At 44.3% G+C, this 13,247-nt stretch overlaps 1 protein-coding gene across 7 annotated transcripts in view; it reads right to left on the bottom strand.

Annotated features, from left to right (window-relative positions):
- Positions 1-12,755, bottom strand: part of BRAF (B-Raf proto-oncogene, serine/threonine kinase) — a 74,460-nt gene extending 61,705 nt beyond the window's left edge. For 6 of the 7 annotated variants that reach the window (XR_006103999.1, XM_042467397.1, XM_042467395.1 and 3 more), the window contains exons 1-2: positions 12,361-12,648; positions 1,074-1,175 (exon numbers count right to left, since the gene is read on the bottom strand). Coding sequence is in view for 6 of the 7 variants with exons in the window: in XM_042467397.1 (XP_042323331.1) it covers positions 1,074-1,175; positions 12,361-12,510 (252 nt within the window). In the remaining variant the exon portion in view is untranslated. Of the gene's footprint in view, positions 1-1,073; positions 1,176-12,360 lie in introns of all 7 variants that reach the window. The other variant, XM_042467401.1, reaches the window with a different exon arrangement.
- Positions 12,756-13,247: the final 492 nt, after the last annotated feature.

Raw genomic sequence — 13,247 nt, 5'->3', positions numbered from 1 at the left:
GAAGCAGCTTTATTTTGGCTGTCTGTAACAGGCCTTAGTCTTCTTATTTCTTGGCTGCAGTCTCTGTTCTGATTAATGTTTCATCCAAGGTATAGGAACTCTTTTACTATTTACTCTATTAGTTTACGATAATGCTGGAGATGTAAAATATATAGAAACTTTGAGTGCATGGGGAAAACACATTTTGTCTTTTTTTTTTTTTTTAAGAAAAAAGGAATGTTTTATAATTTTTTAAAAAAAACTCAGTAACAGCAGCCTTTACAGACTGAAAGTCACTTTATTACTTCAGGAACATAAAATATGTTTAGGTTGACTTGTCATAAAATTATCATGTTTGCTATGTTAAAAGCACAGTTTATACAGAAAATATTTAAAAATTGAATTTATAAAAAAAAACAACATCACGCTTTATTTATATCCCACGTCTCTGTCAATGGCAATCAAGGCAGCTTACAAGTTTAAAAAATTACTTTTAAAAACTTTATTACAAATGAATTTATGGGGTCTTGACCTGTAAGGAAAACCTGACCAGTAAGGAACCTCTTTACTTTTGTCAGTTTATGAAAAGCAGGCAAACCAACAAGTGAGAATAGAAGAAATCATCATTAGTCAAAGAAAGAAAATTGTTTTGTCTGCTCTGATCTTCCATAGTGTCAAGCAGACACAAGGCACTAATTCCCATGAAAAGAAGTGAGAAAAAGGAAATTAAGACTAGGAATTGCAATGATCTGATGTAGTCTTACACAAAAGTATACCTGCTACATAGTTTTTAGAAATAACGTGGGAGAGTAAGTATACGCATACCTTCTCTTAAACATTTTGTTAATTACTTTAAAAGAAAATGTTCTGTAGTCCATTTTTGTTTGTTTTTACAGAAATATAAGACTTTGGCAAAAAATGTGAGGGTTAAATTCCAACCATGCATTTCAACATTCCTGTTGTTTTTGCTTTCTCAGTACAATGGAATATTTTAAGCCTTTAAGAGACATTCCCAAGCATCTTAACCAACAGGGACATTATTTTAAATTCACACAAGCTGTGTGGCACATTATGCATCTGAGCTCAGCACTTACCTCCAAGTATATGGACGGTGGATTGTGTTCTCCCCCAAACTTATCCAGCAGGGCCTCTATGTGTTCCTGCGTTAATTTAATCATCTGTTTGATGTTCCATACCTAAAAAAATTTAAATGTGCATATTTCAGTACAATACAAGTTCAATACAACCAGTCAAACGTATTAGGAAAATACATTTGGTACACCTTAAATATTTATGGAGGACCAAATCATTTGCTGAGACAATTCAAGCATCACCTATGTGTATGTGATACAATTATGTCACTACACATGCAATGCCACAAGGTACATATCCACCCCACTCAAATAATCATTTTGATGGCTCACATATTAAATGCAGTAAATATTTGTAGATAATAGTACACACAAATAATGTTCTCTTGATAGCTGCTGGATTGCATTGTGTAAACCAATATAAAGAAGGCCCAAATCTATGAATTTATCCCAAAGTCAGTAACGCTATGAAAGATTTCCTATCATACCCATATCCATACCACCTGCCCAGCCAAAATGATCAATATACTGGTACCCCGGGTTACGAAATTAATTCGTTCCGCCGCCGCTTTCGTAACCCGGGATACTTCGTAAGCCGAATAGCCCATAGGCGCTAATGGGGAAAAAGCCGCGGCTGTGCCGCGGCTCCATTTGAAACAGCACAGAGGTTTTTTCGTAACCCGAAAAAACCTTCGTAAGCCGAAACAATAAATCCCTATGGGATTTATTCGTATCCCGAAAATTTCGTAACCTGGGTATTTCGTAACCCGGGGGACCAGTGTACTTGGATATTAAGCAGAGAACTATTTATAGAAGACAAGCAAGATGAATTGTAGCAATTAGCCAAAGGAGACTAAGAATTTAAATACTTCCTCCTGTAAAAAGAAAAAGAATCTACAGTACATTTAGTGATCAGGCAGTCACCTCAGAGATTCAGCCATCTGTCAAACTGTAGAGAACATAGCTTGGAAAGATTAATAATGTAAGAAAAGCCATACTCAACTAGACTACAGTCTAGCTAAATCAGCATTCTGTCCATATAATAGTCAGATGCTTATGTAAAGCCTCTTTTTCATTATCTATAACTAAGGGGCAAAACAGACTGGTAGTAAGCACCGGGTTGGGGGCAGCGTCTGAGCATGGTGTTTAGATGCCACACACTCTGATGCTGCCCCCATGCTGCCAGGAGCCGCATGGCTGACCGCACGTGCAGCGCCTTCACAGTATTTGGCAGCACGGCATTTATATGCTCTGTCCTGCCAAAATGTTTTGTTTTCTGCTGCTCCAGAGAACAGGACCTGGAACAATGGATGCAAGCTCCAAGAAAAGTGATTCCACTTCAACATTAGGAGGAACTTCCTGACAGTAAGAGCTGTTTGACAGTGGAACATAGTCCCTTGGAGTATAGTGGAGTCTCCTTCCTTAGAGGAGGTTTCTGTTTAGAGACTGGATGGCCATCTGTCGGAGATGCTTTGATTGAGAGTTCCTGTATGGCAGGGGGTTGGACTGGATGGTCCTTGTGGTCTCTTCCAACTCTATGATTCTATGAGGATGACAATGTCAAACCCCCTCTCTAGAAACTTGCCACAAAATCTCTGTGATAGGTTTGCCTTCGGGTCACCCCAAGTCAGAAATGTCTTGAAGGCACACAACAATAACAACAACTAAAAAATTATGTGGGACAAGCCAAGTTTTGCTGCTGCAATGAACAGACACAGCTACCCCTCTGTAAACTATAATAGAGGCTGAATGTCATCAAAAATGATGGGACCATTCCTCTACTATAAAGAATCAGACTTTGCAATCTGGTAGTCCAGGATCTAAAATCAGATCTGTATTTAACCTGAACCTGCTGTATGATAATTAACCACAGAATTAACTGGACAATGAACCATTTATATCACACTCAACACTAAGTACCATGTGTCATATTCTGTTATTTTCAACAGAATCAAATGCCATGATTAGTACAATTTCCCCAATGTTTACAGATCTTTGAATGTTTTAAACATTCTTTGGAGTACTACATTTTTGAGAGACCATTTCAGTTATCAGCATTTCACATCCTATCATACACGTGAATTATTATTATTTATTTGTATCCTGCTCTTTTCCCAGAATTGGGACTCAGAGCAGCTTCACAATATTAAAAAACAATACAATTAAAACATAGAAAAGTGATACATTAAAACAGAATTAAATTATTACAATATTAAAAATAGATTGCTTATTAAAAGAATAAAAATACAGTTAAAAAGATAAAAAATTTAAAATGCTTAAAATGATACAACACCTTCGCTGGTCCTTTAAGAATATTCTGTTTTTAAAAGCCTGCTTGCATAAGAAAGTTTTAACCTGCTGGTGGAAGGCGAATAAGGAAGGGATCATTCTCGTCTCCCTGGGCAGAGAGTTCCAGGGGAATTATAATGCGGATCACACACTTATCTGGACAACTACGCTCTGATTGTAGTGGAACAGCACATGGAAACATGAACATGCCCTTCAACCACACACCTAAAAGATGAAGACTAAAGTATCAGCTAAAAGAACTCACGTTAACCTAATAAGCAATGAAAGTCCTACTGATAAAAAACAAAATTAAGTCCAATTATTAAACTCACTCACTCCTTCCTTTAACAGCAAACTCAGGGGGTGAGTACTGATAGCAAAGGACCCAAAATGATTGCTCTAGCTTTGCCTAAACGGCCCGTTTTGTGCGTGCAGAGCGGGCACTAGGGTTAGAAAGGGGCGGTGCTTCCGCACCCCCTAACCCTAGTGCGCGCTCTGCACGCACAAAATGGTGACGGCCGTTCCACATGGCCGCCGCCATGAGGACGTCACGGCCGCGCCGCCTCTATACGGGGCAGCGTGGACGTGACGTCCTCGCTCCGCGCCAGGGCGCATAATGCGCCCTTTCCGCAGAGCAGAAAGGAGCTCCGTTTCGGAGCTTTTTCCTGGTTTGGTCCGCTGGACGCAGCCTTCAGACGGCTGCACTCAGCGGACCAAAGGAGAAAGGGGCCAAGCGGCCCCTTTCTCCTCCTCCCCGCCGCCGTGGCGTGTCCTTGGGGCTTGAAGCCCCAGGGACACCCCTTTCCAGGCTGCGGGGAAGCAGCCTTTTGCCGCTTCCCTGCAGCCCGGAAAGTGGCGGATCGGGGCCTCAGCGGCTACCGTTCTGGCCGCTGAGGCCCCAATACTCCAGGGAAAGGGGCGGGTACAGCCCGCCCCAAATGGGCGGTCTGTAACCCGCCATAGAAAAATGAGAAGAGATCATAACTAGAACCAGCACTCATCAAAATGTAATGGCACTTTTCAACACTTTGTGTAATTCACACTTGTCTGGCACCCACTTAAGTTTCCAGACAGCATTCAAGGAAAAATTATATACTGAACAAACAGAGTCACTCATGTAGTGCAGTAGCCTAAAGGAACTGTGACTCTTTGGGCAAGTTCAAGTTGAGACCCTCTCAGCTAACTCTGTAAATGTATTTATAATCTTCTCTTTAAAAGTTGTAGCGGATTTTACCTTTTTAATACTCTTTTCAACTAACAAGCACTTTCCATTCTATTTCAGATGTCCAAATGTATGAAAGTATCAGTAGTAGATAAACCCATTTTTCTACTGAAGTCAGAAGAATAAAAGTTCAGGACTAAACAGCCTTCCAGAACAAGGTTTTCATTTGCCACTCAAAAAGAGAAAGAAGCCCTTTCCAGTGTTCCTGATAGCAACACCTCTGACAGTAGTGATATGAAGAGGATCTTTTGCAGAATAACTGGATGGACAGGCAGGTCCATGGGGGAAGGGGCAACTTTCAACTATTTTGGTTCCAATCTGTTTACACTTTTAAGGATGTAAAATGACCCCTCAGATAATTTGGGAAAGTAACAAAAAGTGCTTGTATTTATAAACGTTTTGCTGAAAATTAAGATGCTAAGCAAGTAAATGAAACATCTTATCTATTTTTTAACCACTGTTAGGCTATTTGATATAAATCCTAGACAAAATTAATTTGATTAAAGTATGCAAGCAAAGAGAGATGTGAATTGTTCATAAGCACTCTCCATTTACAGTACAGACAACTGGCCCTATCTCTTGCATAAACAGGTTCATTTTAGCAATGCACCTTTTCCCCATGAAACCCCTGAAACAATTAGGAAAAACTTTTAAGAAAAAATGAACAGTTTTCCCTCCTTGCCAGGTTTGTTACAAAATCACTACCTTCCATTTTTTTCTGGAAAAATCCAAAACTTTTTTCAAGTTGAGTTGGCAAGCTACATCGCTTTCAAATGACAACACTGCTAGACTACTCATTATTCAGGTGTTACCAACTTCAATGAATTAAATGTTTCTACTAGATAGGTTAGCCACCACTCTTGGCCCTTCAACAATTGCTTCTTCTGCAACAATAATCAATTTCCAGTTGTGCTCTCTTTAGGCACCAAAATTGGCCCGCATAAGCCAAAATGCAGTCCATATCCATGGCAGTCCATTAGGGCATGATCAGCTTCCTGGTGTTGCTACCAACTTGACACTATGAAAATGGAGCTGACAACACCCAGGCAGGCCAAATTATATGAATATTTCATTAAGCCTGGTAGATTATTAGTTATGCAGACTTATTATACGTGCAAGATGCACATACAACTTCTTGATCTTTTAAATGCCTAAAACAAGGCACCATATTTAAATTATGTAACTTCTCAGCCATTGCTACCCACTTTATTGATTAAGCAATCCAAATACCAAAAATGTAACATACTTTTTAACTTGCACTGAAAAAGCAAAAACCACCAGAATCATATACACCAGGCCTGCAAAACTTGGCAGTAGGTAGGAGCCAAAATTAAAATAGGCTATATTTCTTAGGGCCGCAGATAGGTTTTAATAAAATATTAATTAACAACAATTAATAAGAATTAATTAATATTAATTCCATCCTCCTTCTCTGCCCGGCCCTCTTTTCACAAGAAAGCCAAGTGGTGAAGGAACTTTGTCATTATCCTCTTCTGCCCAGACTTCTCCTCGGGAAAAGGCCAAGCTACGAAGGAGCCTTGAGAGGCGAGGGTTTGCCTCTCTTCCCCCGCTGCCAGCCAGCCTTCTCAGGAGAAAACCAGGTGAAGGAGGAGCCTTTAACCTCCACCAGCCAGCCTTCTCCTCAGGAGAAAGTGGGGCAGTGGAGGAGCCTTGCTGGGCAAGCCTTTGTCTGTCCTCCTCCTCCACCACCTGGCCTTCTCCTTGGGAGAAAGCCGGGCAGTGGAGGACCCTTGAAGATATTTCATATCCTCACAGGCTCCATGTGGCCCCTGGGCTGTACGTTGTGCAGTCCTGATGTACACTGAAAATCAAGGAACTGCATCCCTATCCACTGTCCAAATAATCCAGTCACAGCTTGCAAAGATGTGGCTTAACTTTCTTGAACAGCAAAATAAAAGGAGAAAATCACAGCATTTCAGCTCAATGATCCTTAACTGAAAACTTCCAAAGAATAAAAGGGTTCTCTATAACCAAACACACATGAAACTACTGGTATTTTCCTGACAGCTTTCTAATAGCTCAATATGCAGAAGCAGAAGACAGAAAGACCAGCCACAAATGCTAGCTGAAAACATGGAAGCACAAACTTTACTTCTGGATACAAAAGCGAAGGGAAAAGCCAAAGTGACACTGAAGACCCACAGTATGTCATTAACTTGAAGTAAATACAACTGAGGCCAGAAAAAAAAAACCTGCAGGGAAATTAAGCTGCCATCCCCGAAGTCGCTGGTCATTTATCCTTCAGCCCTCAAAAGACAGCTTGTTCTCCTTGTGACCAAACAGCAGAGGAAAATTATAAACAGTGCTGAGAAAGAGAAAAATATTGTCTAAAAATGCTAGAATCACAATCCTCTAATAAAACCAGTTCATGATAGCTCTAGGACAAAGAAAAGAAGAACATATTCACACAATGCATATTTTAAAGAACTAACACATGATACAGCTGTAGTCATGGCTATACACAGTTGTAAAATACATCCGACAAGTTAGTGGAAGATGCCATGAAATGAATAGACACAGTCATGCATTGTAGTGGGAATCTTACATGGACAGAAACAACATATCTTTATTTGCCCCAACATCTGAGCCCTGCTTAGGAAACCAAAGGGCATCTATCTAACCATTGCTAGAGACAAGATAGCACCAAATTAGAAGTCTTTTTAGTCTGATTTAACTCTATATAGTTTACATGGAAAACTATTCATTTTAAAGCAGTGGCAGAGCATCTGCCCAGCAGCATGAACACACTGCTATAATCAAATATTTGCTTATATCTGTATAGTTTATAGCAATGAGTATTATGTTTACTCTTTAGGAGCCAGACATCTGTGATTTTGGCCTAGGAAGTGTCTTCTATCAAATGAGATCATTATTTCACCTAATTCAGTGCCGTCTTCACTGACTGTCAGCAGTTCTTCAGAGTTTCAAACAGAGAGGTCTTTCCTACAGAACCACATCTTTTTTTGTTTTTTAAAGGAAGTAAGCTTATAACAAAAACTGCTGTGGAGAAATAATCATCCATAAACACTCTTAATTCACTCTTCTTACCAACCATATTCAGCACAAGACACAGGGTCTGCAGTCTGTACCACAACATACTGTAGGTCCAAAACACATTGCAGAATTAATCCAGTTTGAGACCACTTTAACTACCCCGGCTCAGTGCTAGGGAATCCTGGGAACTTCAATTTATTGTCGCACCAGAGTTCTGACAGAGAAGGCTAAATGCTCCGCAATACTATAGAATTCCCTAGCACTGAGCCAGTTAAAGCAGTCTCAAACTAGATTATTTCTGCAGTGTGTTTTGCACCATAAAGCAACAAACACAGTTTTGAACATGGAAATTCATATTCAGCAAGTAAATAAAAGGACAACAATATCTGGAAATAATACAACAAGCCACATTTACTGGTATCTCTTAATCATGTGTGCCTAACAAATATATCCCTCTTCTATTCTAGCTCCTCTAAGCTATTTTAGGACTACTCACTTATCGAAGACAGTCACATGAATAAGGTCTTTAAACTTTGGTTTTAAAAGGCAACATCACAGAGCAATGCATTTTTCTGTAGTGATGTCTCCTCTACCAACACACAACCAAATGCCAAAAGTCTAGCAAAGCCCATGAGCATAGCCCAAATGTGTCAAGGTGCTGGTTCACAGAGTACATGTGAGCAGATTTGGTTGTAATATTGGTGTAACAATCTCCTGGGAGCTCTCAGTATCACTGGTTTAGGAGAACAGCAATCAAAGGACCTGTACAGACAGGCCAAAATAAAGCTGCTTTGGGTCACTTTGGAGGTATGCTGTTTAAATGTTGCATGTGTCCTAAGAGGCCAGAAGCCGTGCCAAAGCCACGCTCCAGTCCTAAGGACTGGAGCACAGCTTTGGCGCAACTTCTGGCCTCTTCAGATGCGTGTATCATTTAAACAGTATACCTCCAAAGTGACCTGAAGCAGCTTTGTTTTAGCCTGTCTGTACGGGCCCTAACCCTCATTCTCAGAGCCACAAATTGTACCTGTCTCAATGGCAAGCGTTTAATCTTCCTCTCCCCCTCCTCACCTACACACAGAGACCTATATAAAAACAGCAAGGTGATTTGCTTGCCTTGTGTGCTTCATAGATTCTCCTGGCTTCTCAGGGAAACACAATAATGACCAGAGGGAGTCACTACAGTTCTTTTGAGAAGAAGGAGGGAGTCCATAGAGTGTTGCTTCGGTTACGTTGTTGTTGCTACTGTTGTGTGCCTTCAATCTGTCTCAGACTTACTTACAGTGACCCTATCACAGATTTGTTCAGAGGAGGTTTGCCATTGCCTTCCTCTGGGGCTGACAGTGTGCAACTAGCCCTTGGCAAATAAGCACTATTTACAAACATATTCTGTGGGCAGATCGTGTAGCACCTTTGAGACGGACTGAAAGAGAAAAGTCGCTAGCATGGGCTTTCGTATACTTCAGCCTACTTCTCAGATGCATGATGTCCTCAGGTCTATGAAAGCTCATGCTACCAGCTTCTTTCTTACAGTGGGTCTTAGAGGTCTACCAGATCCCATGACATACTGATTTGTCCAGACTAATGTGGCATATCTTTGAATTCAATACCAAAGTATGTTCAGCTGTAGGCAGAAAGCATAAACTTAGAGTCAGAGGCAGGTGGAGTGAGATCAAGGAAAACACATTAACAATCTTAAGATATCAGATGACACAATACACTAGCAGAAACACACAAGGTCTCTGACTATATGGGAGAGGAAAGAGAGTGGAGAGAAGGAAGGGAGGGACAAGGGCTGCCTGCCCTGTAGGAACAGAGGAGAGCAACCAACAGTAAGAGCTGTTTGACAGTGGAACATACCCCTGGAGAAGTGGTAGAGTCCTCTTCTCTGGAGGTTTTTAAAGAGAAGCTGGATACCTATCTATCATGGGTGCTTTGATTGAGAGTTCCTGCATGGCAGGGGTGTACTGGATGGTTCTTGAGGGTCCTTTCCAATTATAATGGGTTCTGCACAGACCCTGGGGTTAAGGGGGAAGATGTGTGGAAATACTGCAAAAACCCCCCCCCACACTAATTTTATCCCAGGAGGAACCTCTCTAGGAATCTCCAGTCCTCCACTGCAATTCTATGGTCAACATCTGCCAGAGGTTGATCACAGAATCATGCTGGAAGACCTACAAGTGCCCTGTTTTCTCTAGGAACCTCCAGCACAACTCTATGGCCAACCTCTGGCAGAGTTGCTCTAGAGAACCTAAAGATTCCTAGAGAGAACATATCAATCAAAAATGCACATAATCAACCTGCATAAGTCAAAACTGAAACGTGGAGGGCCAATTGTAGGAATCCTATGTATTCCCACATGGCAGAAGAGGGTTGGAACGAACGTCCCTGAGGTCCTCTTTCGACTCCAGTTCCAAGATTCTACTATATTCCTGAATGAATACTTCCTCCTGAACCTAGGATCCTAGGTATCTTTCAGTGGCAGAAGGGTTGAACTGGGTGGTCCTTTGGGGATCCCTCCGAACTAGGATCCATGCATTCTGTGATGGCAGAAGGGGTACGAACTGGGTGGTCCCTTTGGGATCCCCTCCGAACTAGGATCCTATGCATTCTTGCATGGCAGAAGGGGTCTGGACTGGGTGGCCCTTTGGGGATCCCTCCGAACTAGGAGATCCTATGCATTCTTGCATGGCAGAGGGGTCTGGACTGGTGGCCCTTTGGGGATCCCTCCGAACTAGATCCTATGCATTCTTGCATGGCAGAAGGGGTCTGAACTGGGTGGTCCTTTGGGGATCCCTCCGAACATAGGATCCTATGCATTCTTGCGTGGCAGAAGGGTCTGGACTGGGTGGCCCTTTGGGGATCGCTCGAACTCTAGGATCCTATGCATTCTTGCAGGGAGAAGAACGGGACTCGGTGGCCCTTTGGGGATCACTCTGAACTACCAGGACCTATGCATCTTGCATGGCAGAAGGGGTCTGAACTGGGTGGCCCTTTGGGGATCCCTCCGAACTCTAGGATCCTATGTTTCTTGGCAGGGAGGCAACTGGACTCGGTGGCCCTTTGGGGATCGCTCTGAACTATAGGATCCTGCATTCTTTCATGGCAGCAAGGGTCTGAACTGGGTGGCCCTTTGGGGATACTCCGAACTAGGATCCTATGCATTCTTGCATGGCAGAAGGGGTCTGACTGGGTGGCCCTTTGGGGATCCCTCCGAACTAGGATCCTATGCATTCTTGCATGGCAGAAGGGTCTGGACGGGGGCCCTTTTGGGGATCGCCGCCGAACCTAGGATCCTATGCATCTTGCCAGGGAGAAGGAGACTGGACTCGTGGCCCTTTGGGGATCACTCTGAACTACAGGATCCTATGCATCTTGCATGGCAGAAGGTCTGAACTGGGTGGCCCTTTGGGGATCCCCCAAACTCTAGGATCCTATGTATCTTGCATGGGAGGAGACTGGACTCGGTGGCCCTTTGGGGCGCTCTGAACTATGGATCCTTGCATTCTTTCATGGCAGAAGGGTCGAACGGGTGCCCTTTGGGGATCCCTCCGAACTCTAGGATCCTATGCATTCTGTGCATGGGAGAGAGGAGATGGACTCGGTGGCCCCTTTGGGGATCGCTCTGAACTATAGGACCTATGCATCTTGCATGGCCAGAAGGAGACTGGACTCGGTGGCCCTTGAGGATCCTCTCGAACTCTAGGACCCTAGCATTCTTGCATGGGAGAAGGAGCTGGACTCGGTGGCCCTTTGAGGATCCCTCTGAACTCTAGGACCCATGCATTCTTGCCTGGGAGAAGGCGACTGGACTTCGGCCCTTGGGGATCACTCGAACTCTAGGACCCTATGCATTCTTGCATGGAGAAGGAGACTGGACTCAAGTGGCCCTTTGGGGACCCTTGACTATAGATCCTGCTTTGATGCATGGCAGAAGGGGACCGAACTGGGTGGCCCTTTGGGGATCCTCTGAACTCTAGGATCCTAGGTATTCTTACATGGGAGAATGAACTGGACTCGGTGGCCCTTTGGGGAGCCCCCAACTCTAGGATCCTTGCATTCCTGATGGCAGAAGGGGACTGGACTCGGTGGCCCTTTGGGGATCCTCTGAACTCTAGGATCCTAGGTATTCTACATGGAGAAGAGACTGGACGCGGTGGCCCTTTGGGAGCCCTCCGAACTAGGATCCTTTGCATTCCTGCATGGCAGAAGGGGACTGGACTCGGTGGCCCTTTGGGGATCCCCTGAACTCTAGGATCCTAGGTATTCAGTAGGGAGAATGAGACTGGACTCGGTGGCCCTTGGGGAGCCCTCCGAAACTCTAGGATCCTTTGCATTCCTGCATGGCAGAAGGGGACTGGACTCGGTGGCCCTTTGGGATCCCTCTGAACTCTAGGATCCTATGCTTTGATGCATGGCAGACAGGAGACTGATGGGTGGCCCTTGGGATCCCTCTGAACTTTAGGACCTATGCATTGCTGCATGGCAGAAGACCGAACTGGGTGTCCCTTGTGGGGATCGATCCGAAACTCTAGGATCACTATTGCTTTGAAGTTGCATGGCCAGAAGGGGACTGGACGGAGTGGCCCTTTGGGGGATCCCTCTGAACTCTAGGATCCTACGCATTGCTGCATGGCAGAAGGGGACTGACTGGGTAGCCCTTTGGGGATCCCTTCCCTCCCCAGAGGCCTGGAATCCTCCCCTCAGGCCCTTCCAGAGTCCCAGCCACAGAGACTGAGGACAGGCCTCCTCCTTTCCTTCCCTCACCTCCTCGGGGATGGCGGAGTCTCCTCCGGCGGCGTAGCAGGCCCCGGGCGGAGGCGGCTCGGGCTCCATGTCGCCGTTGAAGAGCGAGGCCCCTTCAGCAGCAGGAGTTGCAGCAGCAGCAGCAGCAGCGCCGCCGCTCAGAGCCGCCATTTTGGGCCGAACCTCTGAGGGAGAGGAGGAGGAGGAGGAGGAGGAGGAAGCGGGGGCCAGGAGGGGGGAGGAGGAGGAGAGGGAGCCGTGTCGCCCCTGACGACCCGGCCGCCCCCAACCGCGACCCGTAGCGGACGAAGGGGGCGTGGCCACGGGGAGAAGGAACAGAAGAGGAGGAGGAGGAGGGCGGCAAAGACACACACAGAGTGTTTGTGTGTATGTGAGGCGACCAGCGGCGGCCACACGTCACACCCCGGCCGTGACGTCACCCAGACTCGCCGCGTCGCCACTGCGCATGTCCAGGGAGGACGTCACCGGGAAACACCCTGACATCACGACCACAGGCTCCGCCCCTCCTCCTACTATTCCCGTCTTCCACTTCTCTCTCCCTACGTCACCAAGGAAACCCGGAGGAGGGCGTGACTTGAGTGGCCACGCCCCCTTCCAAACGGTTGCTGCTGGAGCAACCGCTTCTGCTTTTCCCTCAGCTCCAGTTGGAGGCAGAGTCAGAGTCATAACAATAATGTTTAAGAAATAATAATAGTAAAATAATAAATAAATGAAAATGTATCAATAATAATACATTTATAATAATATAATAATATATCGTATTATAATTTATTGTATTTTAATAATTTATTATTTTTATTATAGTTATAAATGTATTTTATTTATATATTTCATTTATATTTTCTTATTGTTTATTATTTTGTTTATTATTTTATTATTTTAATAAT

This window comes from Sceloporus undulatus, chromosome 5 (genome assembly GCF_019175285.1).
Source record: "Sceloporus undulatus isolate JIND9_A2432 ecotype Alabama chromosome 5, SceUnd_v1.1, whole genome shotgun sequence".
Taxonomy (NCBI): Eukaryota; Metazoa; Chordata; class Lepidosauria; order Squamata; family Phrynosomatidae; genus Sceloporus; species Sceloporus undulatus.
Note: the sequence above shows the minus strand (reverse complement) of the source record. Positions and strands in the feature narration are given on the sequence as shown.